This window comes from Bos grunniens, chromosome 26 (genome assembly GCF_055505025.1).
Source record: "Bos grunniens cultivar Pamir isolate PY7600 chromosome 26, Bosgru_T2T1.0, whole genome shotgun sequence".
In the NCBI taxonomy this organism is placed as follows: domain Eukaryota; kingdom Metazoa; phylum Chordata; class Mammalia; order Artiodactyla; family Bovidae; genus Bos; species Bos grunniens.
Genome location: NC_141190.1, coordinates 25,725,009 through 25,750,576, shown reverse-complemented (window position 1 = coordinate 25,750,576; position 25,568 = coordinate 25,725,009). Strand labels below are relative to the sequence as shown.

Below are 25,568 nucleotides of genomic sequence, written 5' to 3'. Positions count from 1 at the left end.
AGAACCATGAATAGCTTTCAAGTGCTGCATTTGCTCTCAGCACTAAGATAGCTCTTCCAAGGCCAAGATGCAACCAGACATACAGCGTACGGGTGGCCCCATCAGCAAAGTAGAAACTGATTTCTCCTTGCGAGCTGAGCTTTCACATCTCCCCTTCTGACCTTGCGTGTATAATTCTGAATGTAATGCATTTTTAAATTGCTGCACCATTTAAAAAATGTAAGGGAAAGTTGAATTAAATATTATTTGTGGCATACCCTGGTTTGCAAAGGGCCTCTAAATCTGATTCTATCAGGTCGATGCCTAAATCCCATTATTCGAGATTGCAAATGACTGTGTTTGCAAAATTGTAGAGGCTGCTTCAAAAATTCCGCCCATAATGGTAACTTTGTTTGAAAAGACCTTGATTTTCCAGGAAGCAATCTCAGGCCATTCTGCCTATCCCTTAACTCTCCTTCTGTCATGGGTAATGTATTAACAGACAAAGGATGACTCGCCGTGCAGTTCCTCAGGAACCATAGTTTAGGAGCTTATCCTTGAAGCAAAACACAGAACACATTCCAGAACAGGTGAGATCTCAGAGTTTAAATTGAAGTAATGATGTAAGAGGGTTCACTAGCCACGTTATCTCAAGGTAATCATGTCCCATTTTCACCTCCTGCTTCTCTGCTCTGTCTTCCACTCTCACAGCCACTACTAGGCTGAGCTAGGTAAGTCCAGGACTGAGATAAACGGGATTTTTGTAAGTGAGATTAGCGCTTCACTGAATGGGAATCTGCACACTGGGCTCACCCTCACACAAACACACACAGGCATCAAAGAATATACTCAGAGAGCAAAATCATGCCATCAGAATGCAAAACAGAGTAAAACAGAATAGAATGAAACAAGCTCAGACAATCTCACTAGAAAACCTAGCAGCTAAAAACAACAAATGTGTATTGTCTCACAGTCCTGTGTGTCAGGAATCTGGGCATGACTCCGCTGGGTGCCTCTGTCTCTAGGTCTCTCACAGGCTTGATGTGCTGGCCAGAGCTGCAGTCTCCTCTGAAGGCCTGACTGGAGAAGGACCCGCCTCCCAGCTCACTCACAAGATTGTTGGCAGGATTCAGCCGTTTCTCACTAGAACTGAGCTGTTGGACTGAGGCCCTCACTTCCTCACTGACTACTGACTGCAACCTCCCTCAGTTCCTTATCATATGGGCCTCTCTGTAGGGCAGCTCACAAAGCAATCACAAGGTCCCTAAGACAAAAACTTTTGAAGATGAATCTCTGAAGTGTCATCTTTCCATTGGTGCCACGCTCTAGTCACCAGAAGCAAGTCACTAAAAGGAGCTCAAACTCAGTGAGAAGGTGCCCAGAAGACAGAGGGCACTGGGGACCATCCGGAAGCTGCCTGCCCCAAGAATTAAGTCAATGTTAATTACAAGGAGACTCATACTTGCATATGTTTTAGGTGAGAACATACAACAGCACACAATTGACATTTTTAAAGAAAGGTATTAAAGATACTCAAAATGTATATATTTTGATGTAATTATTCTTCTTTTAGTAGTGATTAAACCAAAGTTATTGGACTCTAACAATCACCCGCTCCCCCTCCTATGTTTTCTAAGGGCTGTGCAGCAAAGATTGATTTCCTGGAAGGAAGGGTAAGAGTGACAGATGGTGAGATGAGCTTTTCTATATAAGAAAAGCTGATGATACCTGGGGAGGAAGGTGTGTGGGGTACAAGGTATTCTCTGGAAGGGGCCATGCTGTGGACAATGAACTTCTGTGACTGAGAATAGTTTTAGAGCCCATGGAAAGAGAAGGAAAAGATGAGACAGTAACTACCATGATGATCAGGATCTTGGACTGTTAGATATGGACAAAGGAAGTTTTATAAAGACTCACTGTGTGCTGTGAGATGTGATGCTGCTTTGCAACTCTTTTAAGAAAACGTTCAATAAAAAACAGTATTTCTCTAAAATGCTTCAATGTTGAATTTTGGTCATTCCATTTGAATGTGACACTCTGTTGAGACTGAGAAAAAACACACGTTTTTATTTGGGCTACCAAGGACACTTGTCCAAGGAAAAAATCCTAGATATTAAGGAAATATGCATAAAATATTAAACTATTATTTATGACAATGAAAAATATGAAAATTTCCAATGGTCAATAAAAACAGAGTTATAAAGTATGTCTCTTTACATAATGAAGTGTTGCATAGACAATTAAAATGATTATAAAGATTTTATAATATCATAAAATTGTTATAATAGAACATTAAAAGGGGAGAAGGCAGATTATAAAAATTCATGTGCAAAATATTTAAGCTATGTATAAAAGAGCACATGCATACAGAGAGACTGGAAAAACAAGAACAACGGAAGATTGGAAAGGAAATATTGTGATGGAAGGAGTTTTTAGTCCATACCCTTCCTTTCTTCTTTAAAAGATATATTCCTAGGACATTCTAGCTCTACACACCAGACGAGACATGTTTTGCTTTTACATTTTTCCTACCCTCCCTAATGACCTTTCTGAAAGAAGAAAATAGAAGCTGCTGGCACAACCATCATTAGAAATCTACAAAGAGTAAGCCAAATTAAATCAAAGGACAGAGGAGATGTGAAGCCCATACTGACTGTCCCTGCATGCCAGCCACTCCAGCCTGCAGCCAGGCACTGTTACAGCTTCAAAGAGCCATCCATCAGGAACCCTCCTCTCCTTGAGCGCCCTGAAGTGGGCTGATCTAGAGCTTGTTCCACACCTGTTGACTTCTTTAAGGGCTTTCTTTTTTCTTCTACTCTAAAGACCAGTCCATTTTTACAGCCCAAAGACCCCAAAAAAGGGGTAAGAATTTAAGTTCCTGGCAGCTTTGGGTGTATTACTTTATCAGAACATTCTCCTGCAGTGACATCAAGGAAAAACAAAGGGCCCCTGGTCTTTCAGGAGAGAGAACAATTAAGGGGAAGTCAGTAAGAAAGAAACATAGGAGACATTCTTTCTCTTGTTCATGATACTACACAAACAAATGCTATCAGGGATCAGAGGCACTTAGAGGCCAGCCCAGTTACACAGAGAACTCAGCAAGGCCTAGGATGCCTGTCCCCTCATCGGAAAAGAAGCCAGAGGAGGGTGAACACCTAGGGAGACTGAGGGGCCACCGAGGTAAAGCTGTGAACCATAACAAGTATTCAAATTGGATGTGCAATGAAAACAATCTTCCCACTGCAGAATGTGCCTGCCTGTTAAATATCTCCCAGCGGAAGAGTGGAGGTACTATTCATTTGCAGCTCAGTAGGCTATTAAACAAAAAAAACACTTTTCCCTCTGATACCCCTGCCCAAGCAGAGACTAGAGAAAGATTACAGTAGGATACTTAGCTCCTCCTGTGTTCTCCCTGCAAACTAAACTTGCTAAAGCAACTGGGGTGATGAAGAGGAGCATGACAGGGCTAGTAATCTGCCTGTTAACCACATATCAAATGAGTGAAAGGGTCACACATAAAAGAGTCTACATGTCAGTCTGATGCTCAGGGCATGATGGTGGAGTCACTCCATAGTGCAAGATTCCTAGGTGACCTCTCTTGATGGCATTAGAACATCTGGAATTCATAAAGAAAATTTTACCTCTAATGAATCTTTTATTATTAATGCTAATATTATGGCCCATGGGAAAATTATGGCCCATGCCCTGTCTAACTCATAGGCACTGTAGGCCACAAAGGAGGAAATGAATAATCATGATACCCCTTAGAGTTCTTGATGCATTTTCACAGCCATTACACTGATCGTCATCGTAGATGGTTGATTCTTCTGCACCCTTGGCAGAAATCATTTCTATATCACGGTGTTCTTCCCCACAGGTCCCCTCTAGGTTGCTACTTTCCACCAACTGAGGCAGTATAGGAGAAGAAACCTAGCATTCATGAAGGATCTATCCCTAGAAATTTGAAAATCTCCAAATTATAGACAACAGTATTTGGGCAATATTCCGTCTGGGTTGCATGTTTACTCTATTTGTCTACTTACTGCAAGATAAGTCTTTTACTTCAATTTCTTGTTTTGGGCATGACTGCCCTTCCCTCCATGTATCTCTGTCAGCCCCAATACCACTTCACTCTGCATCATCCCTCAAAAAGAAGCAGTTTTAAGGCTTTTGGCTGTTGATTTGTCTTGTTTTTATGACATTCAGAAAAATCAAGACTCAAGAAAGAGTGAGGACAATAAAGTTAGGTTGAGATGTGGCTTCTTGGACCCATTCAATTGTTACTAGATGTACACAGGAAAAGTCTCACCGGGCATAGGATTTTCTGGATCCCAGAAAAAATGACCAATCAATTACATGTTATGGTCTTCAGAACCTGATGCTAGGAAAGATAGAAGGCAGGAGGAGAAGGGGACGACAGAGGACAAGATGGTTGGATGGCATCACTGACTCAGTGGACATGAGTTTGAACAAGCTCTGGGAAATGGTGAAGGACAGGAGGGAAGCCTAGCAGGCTTCAGTCCATGGGGTTGCAAAGGGTTAGACAAGACTGAGCAACTGAATAAATTCAGAACTACTAATAAATATAGTACTTAAAGACATAACTTACAAATTATAAATCTGAAACAGAGAAATAAAATTGCCAAGAGTCCAATTCTGAAAGGATGGTATCTTGTCCTTTCAATAACTATATGAAGTTAACAGGAAGAATACTGTTTCCATTTATATGGATTCAGAGACCAGACCCCCGAGAGGCTCTGTCTTAACCAAAGCTGTGTTCTATACCCTGACAAATGCACACTTTGTCTTTCCTCAAGGAGGTATCGAGTCAATATTTCCATGCCTAACCCATACAAGCCAAGTCTTTTCAGCATAAGAGCTTTCCACAATCATGATTCTATCAATGGGGGCGGGGGCGGGGGGGAGGTCTATGTGTCTTTCTCTACAACTCCAGTGACACCTAAAAGAATAATCGTGGCAATTATATATCAGAAACAGAGAAGTGATAATTACAAAAATGGAATTTTCAGCTACTACTTGGCTAGCCAGCACAGGCACTAACTTTTATATTTCCCCATGGGGGCATATATGAAAGAAGCACAGGGTGGAAAAGAAATGAAACATAATTACAGGACCTGGGGATTTACTCTTTTTGCTCTATAAAAGAAGGGGGAAGGCAGACAGAATCTGGAACATTCCCTTCTTGCCCTCTGCAAATAGGAAAATGCTACCCTTCATCCACTTAATTTAATTTCCTTCAGGAATGATGACAAGGCTTATCCAGTCTACTGTACTTCCGTTCTTCATCAACTTGACTTCCTAGTCAGCTAACTGCCTTACCATCTCAAGAATTTGTTTCAGAAACAGCAGAGGGTTTTGTTTATTTATTTATTTATTTATTTATTTATTTATTTTGAGGGACTTTTGAGTGATGGTTGGGCTTCCCTGGTGGCTCAACTTGTAAAGAATCCGCCTGCAATGTGGGAGACCTAGGTTTGATCCCCAGGTTGGGAAGATCCCTGGAAGAAGGAAACAGCTGCCCACTACAGTATTCTGGACTGGAGAATTCCATGCACTATTCTACAGGGTTGCAAAGAGTCGGGCATGACTGAGCAACTTTCACTTTCCACTTTCTTTTTGAGTGATGGTATGCCGAAGAATTGATGCTTTTGAACTGTGGTGTTGGAGAAGACTCTTGAGAGTCCCTTGGACTGCAAGGAGATCCAACCAGTCCATTCTGAAGGAGATGAGCCCTCGGATTTCTTTGGAAGGAATGATGCTAAAGCAGAAACTCCAGTACTTTGGCCACCTCACGCGAAGAGTTGACTCATTAGAAAAGACTCTGATGCTGGGATGGATTGGGGGCAGGAGGAGAAGGGGACAACAGAGGATGAGAAGACTGGATGGCATCACCGACTGGATGGACGTGAGTTTGAGTGAACTCCTGGAGTTGGTGATGGACAGGGAGGCCTGGCGTGCTTCGGTTCATGGGGTCGCAGAGTCGGACACGACTGAGCGACTGAACTGAACTGAACTGAATTGACACTGAGAAACTGGTCCATCTTAGCTGAGCAAAAGGCAGTAATTATATAACTAGCACATCAGAAAAACAAATATTTCCATTTTCTGTCTCAGTCTATTGAAAAAATCTTAATATAATTCTAAATACAGACCAAATAATAATTGAAATAGTAGTTATAGAACAAATAATAATTGGTCTGCAAAGGGAAAAATGACTGGGAATAGTCCAGGCATTGAGGTAAAGCAGTACTACCAGTTCCCTTTTTTCTCCAAGTACTTTGTATATAATAAGACATAGTTGATTTTCACAGTGTGCTTCAGCAATCATCATTTTAATTCTGAACATAGTTCTGTAGGTGCAGAGGGGATAGGGTGAAATGTTGCTTCCAAAGATGCTGGTTGTATATATATGTATATGTTCAAAGAAGCATATATGTACATCCCCCCACTGCCCCCCCACACCACCCCTATCTTGTGGAAGGCATGAAGGGTCATCTCGTGACTCTTTAAGGGAGCTGAACTAAGGTATTAATATGAGACATGGAATAGGTACTACTTTTAAGTACTGTTAATTTTGTTTCTGTTTCTACTTAAGCACATAATTAAGCATATTATACACTTTGGTATATGCTTCCTACATACCTTCCTAGATATATTTGGCCATCGCTTCTGCAGAAATGAAAGCATGATACATGTTAGAAGCATTTCATATAGCTAGGAAGAGTAAAAAGTAAACCTTATACCAAACCAAGTTTACTCTGCTACAATCAAATTAACAATAGAATCCGTGTATAAAAAATACCAGTTAATAACACTTTCTGAATAGGGGAAAGGGCTAATTTTCCAGCTGAAACGTATTCACTCCTTGAAAAACTTGTCAAAATGTGCTCCACAGAAGTTGTTCTAAAGGATGATCAGGTATGACATGAGAAAGAGATTCTGGAGTAAAGTGAGTTTGGGAATCCGTGACTTCATGTCTGGCAGCTTCCTTTACTCTTCATTTCTCCAGAGGCTCTAATATCCTAATGTGAATCCTGAGTCTCCACGAGGCCAGAGTTGGATAACTGTTACCTAAAATTATGTGACCGTAGAAATGCTTTTGGAAGGAGAAGCACTGCTAGTGTTCTTCATAGTACGTTTTAGGAAATGCTTGCTTTTTAGAATAGGTTCATAAAATATCTACTTTTTACTAAAAGAGGGGAGATTAATACATAGCTAAGAGCACCCAGTCATGACCTTCTCAAGAAGCTCTCTGGTCCAAGGCTTCTCACTTCAATGTGCACATAAAATCACCAGGGATTATGCTATATGCAGAGTTCTGCTTAATAAGTTTCAATGCGCCCTGAGATTCTGTATTTCTAAAACTTCCCAAGTGATGCTAATGCTACCAGTCCATGAACCAAAATGAGTAGCAAAGGGCTAGGACACACAATGACCTCAAGTGCTGAAAGTGTCCAGAAATTGCCAGAGAGCCATGTTGCCTGATTCCTATCCAAGAGAGTGGTGAGACTGTGGATGGGGCTTACCAGTAAAACCTGTTGGGTGTGATGCGTTCATGCATGAGTTGCCACCGTCTTCCAAAGTCCATGGAGCTGTAGAGCTGCAAAACAAGGAAGTGAGCAGAGCATAAGCGTCAAGTGACACTGTTTAACAGAAAGATATGTGCCATCCTTCTGGAGATGAACAATCCAACCCACCAGAGTGCCTAACGCACTCAAGTAGACATGCATCCTATCCAGATAAAAATATTATGAACATGACTGTGCTATGCTTATCATGGGGTCTTCTAGCTCAATATATACCCAATCAGCTGAGGCTTTTGAGTTGAGTGTAAACTATTTCTGATGCTATCCATGTCCCACTTTTAGAGGTAAAACCTTTAGTAAAATTATATCTTCCTATTTTCTTCAAATTCCATGAAGTCTTTAGCTATATCTAAAATAACTCAGCAACACTAATTTTTAAAATATTTACTGAACAACTCTTACATGAAAGGCACTCTGATAGATAAGAAGATAAGAAAGAGGTAGATTCTGTGCTCATAGGAAAAATAAGACACATGGGTAAAAATGCTCATCAGCTGATACCTGAGCCAATATTACATGCAAAATATTGTACTCTCAGCTTTATCTCTTACTTTATGAATCTTTCCTAAATGAAATGGACCTTTCAATGCCACTCAAGATATCAGGCTCATTCACACTCTCATCTCTGTGTAAGATGGCAAGGATAAGACCACTCTTGTGCCTCAGAGTGCATGCAGGGCCAGTGCAAGTGTGGCTTCTTCCCCAAAGCTTTTTCTGATCTACTGATCTGATCTTCTGATCTGAGCCCACTCACTATTCTTCCCTTTCAATTCACTGTACTCATCATTTATTTCCACTGAGCACTTATCATGGGTAAAATATAGCATGTCTTTCAGATTTGATTGCATTATTTAATTGTATTTATACTCCTTGAATACATACAAAGTGTTCACTAAGTATGTATTGCCTAAATCAGTAATTAAAACAGGTAGGTGAAGACAGGTATCAACTCATGGAATGAGAAAAAACAGCAACGACAGAAGAGCCCCACGACTTCGGAATTTAAAAAAAAAAAAAAAAAAAACCCTCTGCAAGGCCAAATGACTCAGATCGCACATTCTCTTATTTATGAATGCAGAGTCTGATCCTTTATAACACAAAAGGGAAAACTCAACATCCCTGTAAGAGACTCACCAGGAGTGTGGAGTTTATTTTTCATTGAATACCTAAAAGTATAATATCTGAATGTGACTGATAATGGAATAATAATGATGTTTATTATTATTTATGTATTATTATTATTAGTGTCTGACAGTGTTGCTCTTTCACATACCTTTTAGCCTTACAAGGACATGGAAGGGAAGGCAAGACAATTATTACTGATGGAAAACCCTGCTCTCAAACATCCTCTGATCCACTCAGGCACAGTTAACCACTTCCTCAGAGTGTCACCACTGTACATACTACCTGCCTCCAAGAAGCTGCTCACACTTAGTCATTACTGGTTAGCTCTCCCCTCCCTAGACGGAGAGTCAATAGAGGGGCAGTGATCATGCCTTATTCACCTCTGTGGTCACACAATGCCTGGTATATAACCAAAGAACACACAAAGCTGTTTTAATGAGACAGTCCTAGAGAAATGACATTTTGGTCAAATGAACTATCAATAGGATTTAGGTTTTTGGAGGCCTTAGCTCACATCTCCTTCCATGGAATCACAATGCCTAATTTATACGGAGAATTCCATCATGTTTACACTTTTCCACAAACATCTACAAATGGGGAAACTGAGTAAGGCAGAGGTAGGTGGCCTTCAAGTTCACGGGAATGGGGTCAGGAGAAGGCCACACATGTAATCCCAGTAGCTGCTGACCCACAGTGCTCTCCAGTGTACCACACCCGGCAACGTTTCCACCTGTAAACTGTGAGCCCATAATCTCACAGTGCATACAGAATTAACTTTTGTAGGAACTTCTGGTAATCTCAAAAAAGTTGTGAGGGGCCTGGAGAAGCCTGGTCCCATTTCAGTTTCATTCAGCAAATATTCATTGAACATTGTCACCATGTTTCATTCAGCAAATATTCATTGAACATTGTCACCATGAACTACGTTTTGGAAGTCTTCTTTTGGTCTGGTAATTAACAGATATGTTTGTGTGATGTTTTATATATATAGAAAACCTGAAGACACTGAAAGATACTGAAGACGCTGAAACTCAGTTCTACAAAGGGACTGTGGCAACAATACGGAAAGCCAGGATATCCAAGCTGATTGAGCTGATTCCAGGTTTAATACTATACCACAGCAACTCCACCAGCTCTCATGGTTTTTATTCAAACTGGGCTTTCACTCTGTGAAAGTGAAAGTTGCTCAGTCATATCCAACTCTTTGTGACTCCATGGACTATAGAGTTCTCCAGGCCAGAATACTGGACTGGGTAGCCACTCCCTTCTCCAGGGGATCTTCCCAACCCAAGAAGTGCCAAATACTATATGTGTCCAACTCTGCACATGGAAAAATGGGCAAAACTATTGTCCCATTGCTCCGAGTCTCTTTCTTCATTCACCAATGTAGTGAATAAAATGATTCAATGGACATGAGCTTGGGAAAACGTCAGAAGATGGTGAGGTACACAGAGGCCTGGCATACTGTAGTCCATGGGGTAACAAAGAGTCAGACACAGAGTCACAAAGAGTTCAGCCACAAAGAGTGGCTGAACAACAACAGCAGCTCTACACCATAAGAGCACTCAACCACATTTAATTATTCAGGAAGCTAAAAGGGTAACCACATCTGGCCCTCAAATATACACAGTTCCACCATGTCAAAGAAGAAGTTGAAGCTGAATGGTTCTATGAAGACCTACAAGACCTTTTAGGGGACTAGAATGCAAAAGTAGGAAGTCAAGAGATACCTGAAATAACAGGCAAATTTGGCCTTGGAGTACAAAATGAAGCAGGGCAAAGGCTACAGAGTTTTGCCAAGAGAAGGCACTGGTCATAGCAAACACCCTCTTCCGGCAACAAAAGAGATGACTACACATGGACATCACCAGATGGTCAACACCGAAATCAGATTGATTATATTCTTTGCAGCCAAAGATGCAGAATCTCTATACAGTCAGTAAAAACAAGATGAGGAGCTGATTGTGCCTCAGATCATGAACTCATTATAGCCAACTTCAGACTTAAATTGAAGAAAGTAAGGAAAACCATTAGACCATTCAGGTATGACCTAAATCAAATCCCTTATGATTATACAGTGGAAGTGACAAATAGATTCAAGAGATTAGATCTGATAGACATATTGCCTGAAGAACTATGGATGGAGGTTCATGACATTATACAGAAGGCATTGAATAAGACCATCCCCAAGAAAAAGAAATACAAAAAAGGAAAATGGTTGTCTGAGGAGGTCTTATAAATACCTGAGAAAAGTGACAAATGAAAGGCAAAGGAGAAAAAGAAAGATATACCCACTTGAATGAAGAGTTCCAAAGACTAGCATGGAATGATAAGAAAGACTTCCTCAGTGATCAATGCAAAGAAATAGAGGAAAACAATAGAATGGGAAAGACTATAGATCTCCTCAAGAAAATTAAAGATACCAATGAAATATTTCATGCAAAGATGGGCACAATAAAGGGCAGAAATGGTATGGACCTAACAGAAGCAAAAGATATTAAGGGTGGCAAGAATACACAGAAGAACTATACAAAAAAGATCTTCATGACCCAGATAACCATGATGGTGTGATCACTCAACTAGAGCCAGACATCTTGAAATGTGAAGTCAAGTGGGTCTTAGGAAGCATCACTAGGAACAGAGCTACTGGAGGTGATAAAATTCCAATTGAGCTATTTCAAATCCTAAAAGATGATGCTGTGAAAGTGATGCACTCAATATGCCAGCAAATTAAGAAAACTCAGCAGTGGCCACAGGACTAGAAAAGGTCAATTTTCATTCCAATCCCTAATAAAAACAATGCCAAAAAATGCCGCACAATTGCACTCATTCACACACTAGCAAAATAATGCTCAAAATTCTCTAAGCCAGGCTTCAGTACTATGTGAACTAAGATGTTAAAGCTGGATTTAGAAAAGGCAGAGGAACAAGAGATCAAATTGCCAACATCCACTGGATCATCAAAAAAGCAAGAGAGTTCGAGAAAATCATCTACTTCTGCTTTATTGACTAAGCCAAAGTGTACTGACTTTGGATCATAACAAACTGTGGAAAATTCTTCAAGGGATGGGAATACTAGACCACTTTACCAGCCTCCCGAGAAATCTGTGTGCAGGTCAAGAAGCAACAGTTAGAACAGGACATGGAACAACAGACTGGTTCCAAATCAGGAAAGGAGCACATCAAGGCTGTATATTGTCACCCTGCTTATTTAACTTATATGCAGACTACATCATGTGAAATGCTGGGCTGGATGAAGCACAAGCTGGAATCAAGATTGCTGGGAGAAATATCAGTGACCTCAGATACACAGATGGCACCACCTTTATGGCAGAAAATGTAGAACTAAAGAGCCTCTTGATGAAAGTGAAAGAGGAGAGTGGAAAAGTTGGCTCAAAACTCAACATTCAGAAAATTAAGATTATGGCATCTGATTTCATCACTTCATGGCAAAGATGGGGAAACAATGGAAATGGTGACACTTTTTTTTTTTTTGATCTCCAAAATCACTGCAGATAGTGTCTGTAGCCATGAAATTAAAAAATGCTTGCTCCTTGGAAGCAAAGCTATGACCAACCTAGACAGCATATTAAGAGGCAGAGACAATACTTTGCCAACAACGGTCCTTCTAGTCAAAACCATAGTTTTTCCAGTAGTCACGCACGGATGTGAGAGATGGACCATAAAGAAAGCTGAGTGCCAAAGAACTGATGATTTTGAACTGCGGTGCTGGAGAAGACTCTTGAGAGTTCCTTGGACTGCAAGGTGACCAAGCCAGTCCATCCTAAAGGAAATCAGTATTGAATAGTCTTGGAAGGACTGATGCTGAAGCTGAAACTCCAATACTCTGGCCACATGATGTGAAGAACTGACTCATTTGAAAAGACCTTGATACTCAGAGAGATTGAAGGCAGGAGAAGGGGACTACAGAGGATGAGATGGTTGGATGGAATCACTGACTTGAAGGACATGAGTTTGAGTAGGCTCCGGGAGTTGGTAATGGACAGGGAAGCCCAGGTGCTGCAGTCCATGGGGTTGCAAAGAGTTGGACACAATTGAGTGACTGAACTGAGCTGAACCATGTCAAAGAGGAAAATGGGGCAAAGGCTAACACACTAGTAAATGAGAGATAGGAAAGATAAATTGGAGTAGAAATGGAACAGAGAGGCTTCTTGGAGAAATGCACTTTGAGCTAGGCCTTTGGCAATAGGCGATATGGAAAAGAGTAAGTTAGATCAAGATTTTCCCAGGTGAGACACTAAGAACAAAGGTGTGAATATGGCGAAGGTCTCGGGCTGGGTTCTGGGGAGCTTTTAAGAGAAGTAAGGGACATGATGACAGTTGCTAGCAAAAAGCAGATGGAAACTGTCTATTTGTCTGCCTCCCTATTCATCCATTCACCTATTTCTGTCTTTACCTTTGTGGTGGTTGTTCATTTGCTCAGTTGTATCCGATTCTTTGCTCGCCCATGGACTGCAGCACACCAGGCTTCCCTGTCCTTCACCACCTCCCAGAGCTTCCTCAAACTTGTGTCCATAGAGTCAGTGATGCCATCCAACCATCTCATCCTTGTCCCCTTCTCCTCCTGCCTTCAATCTTTCCCAGCATCAAGGTCTTTTTCAATGAATCAGTTCTTCATGTCATGTGGCCAAAGTACTGGAGTTTCAGCTTCAGCATCAGTCTTTCCAATAACTATTCAGGACTGATTTCCTTTAGGATTGACTGGTTTGATCTCTTTGCCACCCAAGGGACTCTAAAGAGTCTTCTCCGACACCACAGTTCAAAAGCATCAATTCTTTGGAATTTCGCTTTTTTATTGTCCAGCTCTCTCATCCGTACGTGACTACTGGGAAAACCACAGCTTTAACTATAGTCAAAGCCCCTTTGTTGGCAAAGTAATGTCTCTGCTTTTTAATATGCTGTCTAAGTTAGTTATGGAGAAGGCAATGGCACCCGACTCCAGTACTCTTGCCTGGAAAATCCCATGGACGAAGGAGCCTGCTGGGCTGCAGTCCATGGGGTCACTAAGAGTCAGACACGACTGAGTGACTTCACTTTCATTTTCACTTTCATGCATTGGAGAAGGAAATGGCAACCCACTCCAGTGTTCTTGCCTGAAGAATCCCAGGGATGGGGGAGCCTGGTGGGCTGCCATCTATGGTGTTGCATAGCATTGGACACGACTGAAGCAACTTAGCAGCAGCAGCTAGGTTTGTTATAGCTTTTCTTCCAAGAAGCAAGTGTCTTTTAATTTCATGGCTGCAGTCACCATCTGCAGTGATTTTGGAGCCCCAAAATATAAAGTCTCTCACTATTTCCATTGTTTCCCCATCTATTTGCCATGAAGTGATGGGACTGGATGTCATGATCTTAGTTTTTTTTTTTTTTTCTAATTTTATTTTATTTTTAAACTTTACATAATTGTATTAGTTTTGCCAAATATCAAAATGTTGAGCTTTAAGCCAACTTTTCACTTTCCTCTCTCACCTTCATGAAGAGACTCTTTAGTTCCTTTTTGCTTTCTGCCATAAAGGTGGTATCATTTGCCTATCTGAGGTTATTGATATTTCTCCCAGCAATCTTGATTCCAGCTTGTGATTCAATCCAGTCTTGCATTTCACATGATGCACTTTGTATATAAGTTAAATAAGCAGGGTGACAACATACAGCCTTCACATACTCTTTTCCCAATTTGGAACCAGTCCATTGTTCCATGTCTGGTTCTAACTACTGCTTCTTGACCTGCATACAGGTTTCTCAGGAGGTATGTAAGGTAGTCTGGTATTCCCGTCTCTTTAAGAATTTTCGTTGGTTGTGATTCACACAGTCAAAGGCTTTATTTTAGTCAATGAAGAAGTAGATGTTTTTATGGAATTCTCTTGCTTTTTCTATGATCCAACGGATATTGGCCATTTGATCTCTTATTCTTCTGCCTTTTCTAAATCCAGCTTGAACATCTGGAAGTTCTTGGTTGATGCACTGTTGAAGCCTAGCTTGGAGAATTTTGAGCATTATTTTGCTAGCGTGTGAAATGAGTGCAATTGTGTGGTAGTTTGAACATTCTTTGGCATTGCCTTTCTTTGGGAATGAAAACTGACTTTTTCTAGTCTTGTGACCACTGCTAAATGTTCCTAATTTGCTAGCATACTGGGTGTAGCACTTGCACAGCATCATCTTTTAGGATTTGAAATAGCTCAATTGGAATTCCATCACCTCCACTAGCTTTGTTCATAGTCATGTTTCCTAAGGCCCACTTGACTTCACATTCTAAGATGTTTGGCTCTAGGTGAGTAATCACACCATCATGGTTATCTGGGTCATGAAGATCTTTTTTCCATAGTTCTTCTGTGTATTCTTGCCACCTCTTCTTAATATCTTCTGCTTCTATTGGGTCCATACTTTTCTCTTTTATTGTGCTCATCTTTGCATGAAATGTTCCTATGGTATCTCTAATTTTCTTGAAGAGATCTCTAGTCTTTCCCATTCTATTGTTTTCCTCCTTTTCTTTGCATTGTTCACTTAGGAAGGCTTTCCTTTTTATTCTTCAGAACTCTGCATTCAAATGGGTATATTTTTCCTTTTCTCCTTTGCCTTTTGCCTTTCTTCTTTTCTCAGCTATTTGTAAGGCCTCCTCAGACAACCATTTTGCCTTTTTGTGTCTCTTTTTCTTGGGGACTGTTTTGATCACAGCCTATTGTACAATGTTACAAACCTCTGTCCATAATTCTTCAGCCACTCATGTATCATATCTAATCAGATCTAATCCGTATATTGGAGAGGTGTTTGGATGGAAGGAGAGGGTTTGTGAGGACCCAACCATCCCATTGGGAAGAATGCACCTACATAATTTATTGCAAGGACCAAGTATCCCATGCAGGGTTTTAAGAAATGTGATCACCCTCTTTCTCATGGCATTGCTCAAACTTAAGACAGGTGTTTCTCAATTAAAAATAGAAGAGACTTCAGTTGGTGCCTTCTATCCAAAGATATCAATCAGACTCTCTGTCAAAACAGATTCCAGACAGAGAAAATAGAACCCCAAATTCCTTCAAATAAAACCCAGCATTATTATGTCTTCCTTTGCTGCAAAATCTAGTGACAGGTCAGGGAAAAACCTTGAAGGTCACACTGATGCCACTGGAGTCTTAATCCCCCAGGAAATCATCAGCCCCTCCATCACAGGGGACCCTGCACATGGCAGAATGCAACCCCCCAACAGCTCCTGCTTGGGTATACTCTTGGGAGAAGCATGACTCCTCTCATCCCATGCTCTTCCCAACAGAAAGAGCAAGAGCTCAGCTGCCGATCTCATCTAAGCCTGTTCCACTTCCTGCCTCCCATCTCTGGTTTTGCTTTTTCAGCTCTTCATTTTGATTGATGGGAGAAAAATTAAATTGAATTCTCTGTCTCAAGGCTGATTTGAATGAACAGAAACAGTAGGCTCCTATTCATTAAGGGCCTTGGGTTATCTACCTTGTCTCGCAATCTACAGTAAGTTGCTGAGTCTGAAACTAATTTTATTCTCCCACACGCTGGATCTTTGCAGCCTCTCCAATTCATTCATTCACTCATTCATTCATTCATTCATTCACTAAAAGTGTTTCAAACAATTACTATGCTTTAAGCACTGAACTAAATTCTGGGATTGCAAAGATTAAAAATATCATGGACAGTGGAAGACAGAAATTCAGACAATTACACTGCTATGAATTATATGTCATAATATTAATACTAATTATCTCTGCAATGGTAAGATTGTGAGCAATTGATATTGTCTTCTTTTGGTTACCGGGATTTTTCAAAATTATTTCAAACATCTATTACTTTAGTAATTTAAAGAATAAAAGCTCTAACACTGAGAGACAAAGTACATAGGCAATCATTCAATAGATGGTGCTAAAAGATTTTTTAGTAGTATAAAAATGCCCATAATATATTATTTAAAATGTTATAAAACATGCATATATTGATGCTAATTATATTTAAAATATTGCATACCTTGAAATATATTTGAAGAGAATATGCTAAAATATTAGCAGCAGTTATCTCTGAATTGTGGAATGATGGGTAATTTACATACTTTTTAAAGTTTCCCATCATTTTTAAATTTCTTTAAAATAGATACATATTATATTTCAATAGTAATATTGTACTTTCTTCTATTTCTATTTTTATAATAATTTTCTATCTATAATGTATATATTTGTCTATTTTTCAAAAGACCAAGGATTAAAATTGCAATCTGGGAACTGGAATTGGACAGAGCAATATGGGATTTTCCATAAAGTGGTATTTCAGAGACATTATCACAGATAGTGGTGAATCCTTCCTAGGACAGGCAACATATTAGTGTTTATATAGTCCTGCATGGCTTCAACCCAAAGTGTTTCATGCAACATTAAAATAAAATGTATTTTCCAAACAGCAAATATATTTAAAACATTCTTGTTTATACAAAGTTACATATGAGACTGTGTTCTCCATATCTTGCCTTATGATGTCTCCTTCCTGCAACGATGTCATTCCTGACTTTTACCAAAGAACAATCCAGCTCCTCTTCTCTCCCTTCTTTCACTATGTGACATGGTCTCATCTCTCATAACAAGCACATATTCAGTAGCAACACACACAGCGACCTAAATGAATCATCAGCACAGCTGGAAAATATGAAAGAGCACGCTCTTTTCCTTATTGATTCAGTTATTCGTTTCCTAATTACATCAGCCTGTCAGGGAAAAGCATCTGATAGCTGAAGAACTAAAAAGGCAATTTAAGCAATGTTAAGGAATGTTCCTTAAGAAGAACAACATGTTGTATACAGAAAGCTTAAGTTCAAAGAATAATATGATTGTGTTAGGAGGTTATGGGTTGAATTATGCCCCATCCTCCTCCTCCCCCAAAATGGTCTGTCAAAGTTCTCACCCTCAGTATCTCAAAATGTGACCTTATATGGAAATAAGGTCTTTGCAGATGTAATCAAGTTAAAATGAGGTCAGGCTGGATGGGCCTTAACCCGGTATTCTCCTAAGGAGAAATCTGGACGCACAGACAGACACAGAGGGAAGACAAGAAGATGCCCAGAGAGAAGACCACATAAAGACAGAGAGTTTTAGTGATGTATCTACAAGCAAAGGGATGCCAAAAACTTCTGGCAAATTACCAAAAGACAGGAAGAATCAAAGACTCTTCTATAGGTTTTAGAGGGCCCATGATCCTGCTACCAACTTTATTTTGGACTTCTAGTCTCCAGAATGGCAGTACAGTGGACTCCTATTGCCCCAGCACGTCCAGTTTGTGACACTTTATTATAGCAGCCTCTTACACCTGATACTAGGGGTAATAATGACAGATTATGTTACATTTCTCTGCTGTTTTCTTGTCTCCACTACTAGGTATTTAGTTGTAAGGCCAGAAGTTTTGTTTAGGTCCAGATTGTTTGTGGTTGAAAGCCAAAGTCTAATTTGCCTATATTTCTCTGTCCTGTGTATCTTTACCACACCCTTAAGGGTATTTTCTAAGAATATATTTGAATTCATAATGACCATATGGCAGTAACCAGACATAATCAGAAGAAGCAACAAAACACACATTTTATAGCAGCCTTTGGTATTCCAGCCAGATTCCCTAGAGCCAGCAGATCTTCCATGTACAGGGAAGGATGCTTTGGAATACATTTACACAAAAGCTCTAGTCTATAGGCAAACTCAAACTTACTATGTAACTGTTCTGATTTTTTTCTTTAAAACTCATATAGTTTGTATAGCATTCTGCTGAATTGTGGTCATGACAGCCTGATCTTTCTAATAAAATGAGACTGGTTTCTGCTCAAAATAAGTTCTCTGTATCTATATCCTTGGTAATCACAGAGCGAGTGGGAGGGCTTAGTTGGGCTACAAAGAGCTACAGGAAATGCTCCCCCCCACACCCCTTCCTGGGTTGTGGCAATAATTGCAGGAGACAGGAGAGAAACCAGGATCTCATAACAAGAGACAGCACTTTCCAATATGTGCCCTGGCTCCTTCTTCAGAGGGGATAATTCCACCTAATGTCCCTTTAAGCTCTGGGGACAGAGACAAGAACTTTTGTCCTCAGCAACCATTTTCCTTTGCCCTTGGCAGGTACAAGGCATCTACACCATAGGCATATTTATTAAAAAAAGAGAGAGAGAGAGAGTCACCTAGTTATGCCATTCTATTGGAGATGGCAACATTTTTCTTCACTTTTTGAAGACTTCTAGCCACAAAGGTTTTCTCTCAAATGGTTTATATCATCTATTTCTTCAGTTAACAAATATTGATCAAATACCTATTAAGAGCCAGTCCTGATCCATGGGTTTAAGGTACATTAGTGAACCAAAAAGACAAAAAGTCTCTGCTGTCAGGAATCTTACATTCTAGTGGAGATCAAGAACTCAAATGCTGTCAAGTCTGTTGTGTGAATATGTGAGGGGAGGTGTAAGAAAAACAGGACCATTACTTGTATTCTTTAGATGCAGGCTCGTTTTGCTGGCACTTAAGGCACTAAGGAAATTTCTTTGCTTATCAAAGAAGATTTTTCACATTTTTATTGAAACCCTTGACACTCTTACAGCTATCTTTTCAGTTCAGTTTAGTCATTCATTCATGTCCAACTCTTTGCAACCCCATGGACTGCAGCACGCCAGGCTTCCCTGTTTATCACTAACTCCCAGAGCTTTCTCAAACTCATGTCCATTGAGTTGGTGATGCCATCCAACCATTTCATCCTCTGTCATCCCCTTCTCCTCTTGCCTTCAATCTTTCCCAGCTCATTGGTATTTTCCAGTGAGTCAGTTCTCCTCATCAGGTGACCAAAGTATTGGAGTTTCAGCTTCAGCATCATTTCCTTGGAAGGAAAATTATGACCAACCTAGATAGCATATTGAAAAGCAGAGACATTACTTTGCCAACAAAGGTTCGTCTAGTCAAGGCTATGGTTTTTCCTGTGGTTATGTATGGATGTGAGAGTTGGACTGTGAAGAAGGCTGAGCACCGAAGAATTGATGCTTTTGAACTGTGGTGTTGGAGAAGACTCTTGAGAGTCCCTTGGACTGCAAGGAGATCCAACCAGTCCATTCTGAAGGAGATCAGCCCTGAGATTTCTTTGGAAGGAATGATGATGAAGCTGAAACTCCAGTACTTTGGCCACCTCATGCGAAGAGTTGACTCATTGGAAAAGACTCTGATGCTGGGAGGGATTGGGGGCAAGAGGAGAAGGGGACGACAGAGGATGAGATGGCTGGATGTCATCACTGACTTGATGGACGTGAGTCTGGGTGAACTCTGGGAGTTGGTGATGGACAGGGAGGCCTGGTGTGCTGCGATTCATGGGGTCGCAAAGAGTCGGACACGACTGAGCGACTGATCTGATCTGATCTGATCAGTCCTTCCAATGAATATTCAGGACTGATTTCCTTTAGGATTGATTGGTTTGATCTCCTTGCAGTCCAAAGGATTCTCAAGAGTCTTCTCCAACACCACAGTTTAAAAGCATCAATTCTTTGGTGCTCATCTTTCTTTAACTCTCACATCCATACATGACTACTGGAAAAACCATATCTTTGACTAGATGGACCTTTGTCAGCAAAGTAACATCTCTGCTTTTAAATATGCTGTCTAGGTTGTTTATAGATTTTCTTCCAAGGAGTGTCTTTTAATTTCATGGCTGCAGTCACCATCTGCAGTGATTTCGGAGCCCCCCAAAATAAAGTCTGTCACTGTTACCATTGTTTCCCCATCTATTTTCCATGAAGTAATGGGATCAAATGCCATAATCTTAGTTTTCTGAATGCTGAGTTTTAAGCCAACTTTTCCACTCTCCTCTTGCACTTTCATCAAAAGGCTCTTTAGTTCTTCTTCGCTTTCTGCCATAAGGGTGGTGCCATCTGCATATCTGAGATTATTGGTATTTCTCCCAGCAATCTCGATTCCGCTTGTGCTTCATCCTGCCCGACACTTTGAATGATGTACTCTGCATAGAATTTAAATAAGCAGGGTGGTAATATACTGCCTTGACATACTCCTTTCCCAATTTGGAACCAGTCTATTGTTCCATGCCCAGTTCTAACTGTTGCTTCTTGACCTGTATACAGATTTCTCAGGATGCAAGTAAGGTAGGCTGATACTCCCATCTCTATAAGAATTTTCCACATTTTGTTGTGATCCACACAGTCAAAGGCTTTGGCATAGTCAATAAAGCAGATGTTTTTCTGGAACTCTCCTGCTTTTTCAATGATCCAGCGGATGCTGGCAATTTGATTTCTGGTTCCTCTGCCTTTTCTAAATCCAGCTTGAATATCTGGAAGTTCACGGTTCATGTACTGTTGAAGTCTGGCTTGGAGAATTTTGAGCATTATCACTTTCCTCTTAACTCTAAGAAAAACACCATATGTGATGTTCGGCAGGTGACATTTCCCCACAATCCTGGGGAGAAGCAGGTAGTCCTGAGAGCTCATGCTCCATCTGAAAACGGGCTCAGTTACTCCCTAGCTGGACAGAAGTGCTAGGCCAATGTGTTCAGGTTTTACAACATTTAAGAGAACCTGAAAATTCTGATATTTTTAATGGGAAATTTCCATATTTTTTTCAATTTTGGCAAAAATTTAAAATGTACCACAGGACAAATAAGATATGTTTTAAACCAAGTGACCAGGTGCTGCCTGAGGAATGCCAATCTGTGAGCTGAATCTTAGTGTGGACTTACAACTGCCTGCAGTAGTGAAAGTCACTCAGTTGTGTCTGACTCTCTGCGACCCCATGGACTCCAGGCCAGAATACTGGAGTGGGTAGCTTTTCCCTTCTCCAGGGTATCTTTCCAACCCAGGGATCGAATTGAGGTCTCCCACATTTCAGGTGAATTCTTTACCAGCTGAGCCTCAAGGGAAGCCCAAGAATACTGGAGTGGCCTGCAGGAGAGAGTAGGACTATTTGACCTTGGAGTAGGATTGCTAGATTTATCAAATAAAAATATAGAATGCCTAGAGAATTCAAATTTCAGTTAAAAATGAACAAATATTTTGTGTAACTGTACACAATGTAACATTAAGGATATGCATATTTTTTAATGTTATTTATGTGAAAATCAAATTTAATTGTGTATCCTATAATTTATCTGACAATATAACCTTGAAGTCCCACCCACTCCATTTCTACAAGTCTAGATTATAAGATGCATTCCCTTACATTGGGCTTATTTACTCTTGAACACTGGATGCCACCAATGAATAAAGTGAGTGAAGTCGCTCAATCGTGTCTGACTCTTTGCGACCCCATGGACTGTAGCCTACCAGGCTCCTCCGTCCATGGGGTTTTCCAGGCAAGAGTACTGGAATAAGTTGCCACTTCCTTCTCCAGAGGATCTTCCTGACTCAGAGATCAAACCCAAGTCTCCCACATTGTAGGCAGACACTTTACCATCTGAGCCACTGGGGAAGTGAATAAAAGAATCTCAAAATTATTATAAATATTCCCTGTAATCAACTAATTCAAACCATTTCACTTTATCTATTTAATGTCAACTGAGTACTGAGTGAGTGAGTGAGTGAAGTCGCTCAGTCGTGTCTGACTCTTTGAGATCCCGTGGACTGTAGCCCACCAGGCTCCTCCGTCCATGGGATTCTCGAGGCAAGAGTACTGGAGTGGGGTGTCATTTCCTTCTCCAGTACTAGCATGTGCTAAATTCAGTGCGAGGTATGATAATACCAAGGTGAATAACCCAAGGTTCCCTGATCCTGTGAAATTCAAAGCCTGGAAGATACGATGGACGTTCAACAACTAAGTGCATCATGACACAAGGAGACTCCTGCCCGTGGAAGCAGAGGAGAGCTAGGAGAACTCAAAGGAAGGAGTGGTCAGTTCTGCTGGACTTGACACTAGGCCAGGAGCTGAGTCAGAATAGATGAGTAGGACTTGGCCTGAAGGATAAGTTCCCCCCAAAACATTGCAGCTAACAAAGGTGAAGATTTCTGGACATTAGAAAAGATGTTGGAAATAAAACAAACATTATCTCATCCTCTTACAAAAGTAAAATTCATTTGGCTGTGGATCAGTGTACATTGGTTTAGCTGTCACATCTCAAAGGAGAAAGCAGAGATGGAAAAGGAGCTGAACAAGGTCATGTAAAAGATTCAAGAAGAAGAGAAGAAAACAATTCCAGAAGAGTGAGTGTGAGGAATAAAATGAAGACTTGAAGACGGGCTGTGAGAGTGCAGGCTATGAAAGCAGAGAGATGTAAGTAGATACACACTTTTCTTATCAAATTTGAAACATCCTCCCTTGAAACTTAAAAGAGGTAAGATTACAACAGCAAAAATGAAGGACTATTTTAAAAGCAAGTTCATAAGTTTCATTACTCTAAGAAATCAGTGAGGAAAGCACAGGATGTCCTATATACAGTTTAAAACAATGCTTTCCAGAGTTTTTCATCAGAACACCTCTAATGGCCAAAGGGAATAAAGCATCCCACCAGGAATCTGGGAATTTCCCAGGTGGCACTAGTGGTAAAAAATCCATCTGCCAGTGCAGGAGACATAAGAGACACAGGTTTGATCCCTGAGTCAGGAAGATCCCCTGGAGAAGGAAATGGTAGTAACGGGTTTCTCTTATAAGCTTTCAAATTGCTTTTATGTAATCCATCTGACCATTAATCTGGTCATTTGTTCACTTAATGCACCATAACTTCAGGCAATCTCTTCAAATAAACTAGAGGCCCTTGGCTGACAGAAAGCCATCTGAAATCATGATCCCTGTAAACAAACTTCTACTGAGCTGCTTGATGGCACAGAATCAGAGAATAATATTTTTATAGCTGAGAGTGCCCAATTCTTTTTACACATGGAGAGTCTAAGGCTCAGAAAACCTACATGACTTGTCTAGTGACACATAGCTAGCTAGTTGTGAAGCTGGAATCTGAACCCAGGCTCTTGACTCCCAACCCAATGCTCTTATTACTGTGCTGTATTATCTTTTTTGCGGGGGGCGGGGTTGGGGGGGCGGTAACTGCTTAATCTAAGAGCAAAACAAGTGTTCATAACCTCACAGGAATGATGGCTCATTTGGGTATACCATGCATGAACGACACTGTGCCTTGAATCTATTCAGCGCTTTTATTTACAAATCATTTTCACAATTCATTTTATCCTCTTTTATGCTGAAGAGTATTTTCTGAGCTAACAATCATATAAGAAAATCTTGTAAACAATTCACATATTATTTACCAAAATCTATTCTTTTGTCTCCATAGTCTTACTCTCTTGACCATTTTCCTTTGCAATCAGATTCTATTCATTTTTATGCATTATGATTCAGAAACATCTCATTTTAAGCAGTACCTTTTGAACACAAATGTTGATATTCCTCCACTAACAGACTTTATTTGTTCTGACCCACAACCCTCCTCTTGTACCTGTGTTCTTTCTCCTTCATCTACTTTGGTCTCACATCACATCCTACAATTAATATCCTCTTTATCACTTATTTTCCTGGCTATTCACTGCATTCAATTTGTCTTTAACTCTTTTCCAAGTTCAAATCTGTTTTTCTTTCCCCAAAACCTGAATCTAAAAGAGATGGGAAGAACATATTATTATTATTATTTAGTTTCAGGTCATTTAATTTAAATTGCTTTCTTTAAGTATCAAAACAATAATACCTGCTTTCAACATGAAAGAGATGAAGACTTCACTATACCTACCATATGAAACACCATTTAAAATATATTTTCAGGTGGACTATTTAAAGATGTTCATGATATTAGTATTAATATGTGGCCAGAAAATCTAAGAGTTCATTAAAACTCAAGACACTAAAGGGAACGATAGTGTGTACTTCAAAGTATTCTTTCAGAAAAATAATAACAAAGACAAAAATAAACCAACATCTATGGAAGATCTGCCCCTGACAGGTATTTTTGTATACAGCCTGACTGATTCAAAATAAATACTGTTATATGTTTATTTCTCTCCATACTTCCTGCAGGACGGCATGGAGGCCCCATGGGTGTAATGGATTTGCTCAAGATCCCAAAGTAAATTCCAAGCCATCTGATTCCAAAACAAGTGTTCATTCTAAAACATACACTGCCATTGGAAAATGAGTGTTATCAAGGAAACAACCTGAATCGTAAGAGAACTCAAACTCTTTCCTCGGAAGGTTTTTGAAACTTGGGTTTGCAACACAAAAAACTGACCAAGGAGGCAAACTCTATCCTAGAAAAGTTGTCAGAACTTGGGTTTGTGACACAAAAAACTGACCAAGGGGCAAAGAGGTTTATAACTGTTTTCAAATATGGGGAAAAGTTGTTCTGTGGAAGGACAATGAGACTTTCTCTTGCTGTATCAAAGGGCAGAAGCAGGACCAGAAGGTGATCTAGACAGAAGTAAGTGTTGGCTTGACATAAGAAATAATATTTTAATGGAAAGAACTCCCTAGTGCTGAAAGAAGCTGTCTCGCATGGCAACAAGTTCTCCAGGGAGTTACTGGATGTGTTTAAGTAGAAAATGGATGAGCACTTGGATTAAAGTGATACCATCAGAAAATTAAAGTGTCAGATGGGGTTTAAGCCAATGAGTTCTTAGGTCCCTTTAGATTCATGATTTTTGATTCTTATTTTATGAGCAAAATCATGAAAGAGAACCCAAGGGAATATTCATTTATGATGTTCCCTAAACATTTGTAAAAGCTGACAGAGGTGTGAGTCATAATGAAGGTTTACTGTTGAAAACTTCTAAGTTTAGGGAGAGTTGGTTACACAACATTAACTACCTGATCCACAAAACTTTGATACAGGCCTTGGCTTTCTCAACGGACTGAGTTATTTTGAAGAAGACTTTAAATCTCTCAA

The 25,568-nt window shown here is 40.1% G+C and overlaps 1 protein-coding gene across 9 annotated transcripts in view; it reads right to left on the bottom strand.

Moving 5' to 3' along the window:
• SORCS3 (sortilin related VPS10 domain containing receptor 3) overlaps window positions 1-25,568 on the bottom strand; it is a 633,389-nt gene that overhangs the window by 219,759 nt on the left and 388,062 nt on the right. For all 9 annotated transcript variants that reach the window (XM_086377568.1, XM_086377569.1, XM_086377575.1 and 6 more), the window contains one exon: window positions 7,527-7,600. In XM_086377568.1, coding sequence (XP_086233694.1) covers window positions 7,527-7,600 — 74 coding nt within the window. The remainder of the gene's footprint in view (window positions 1-7,526; window positions 7,601-25,568) is intronic.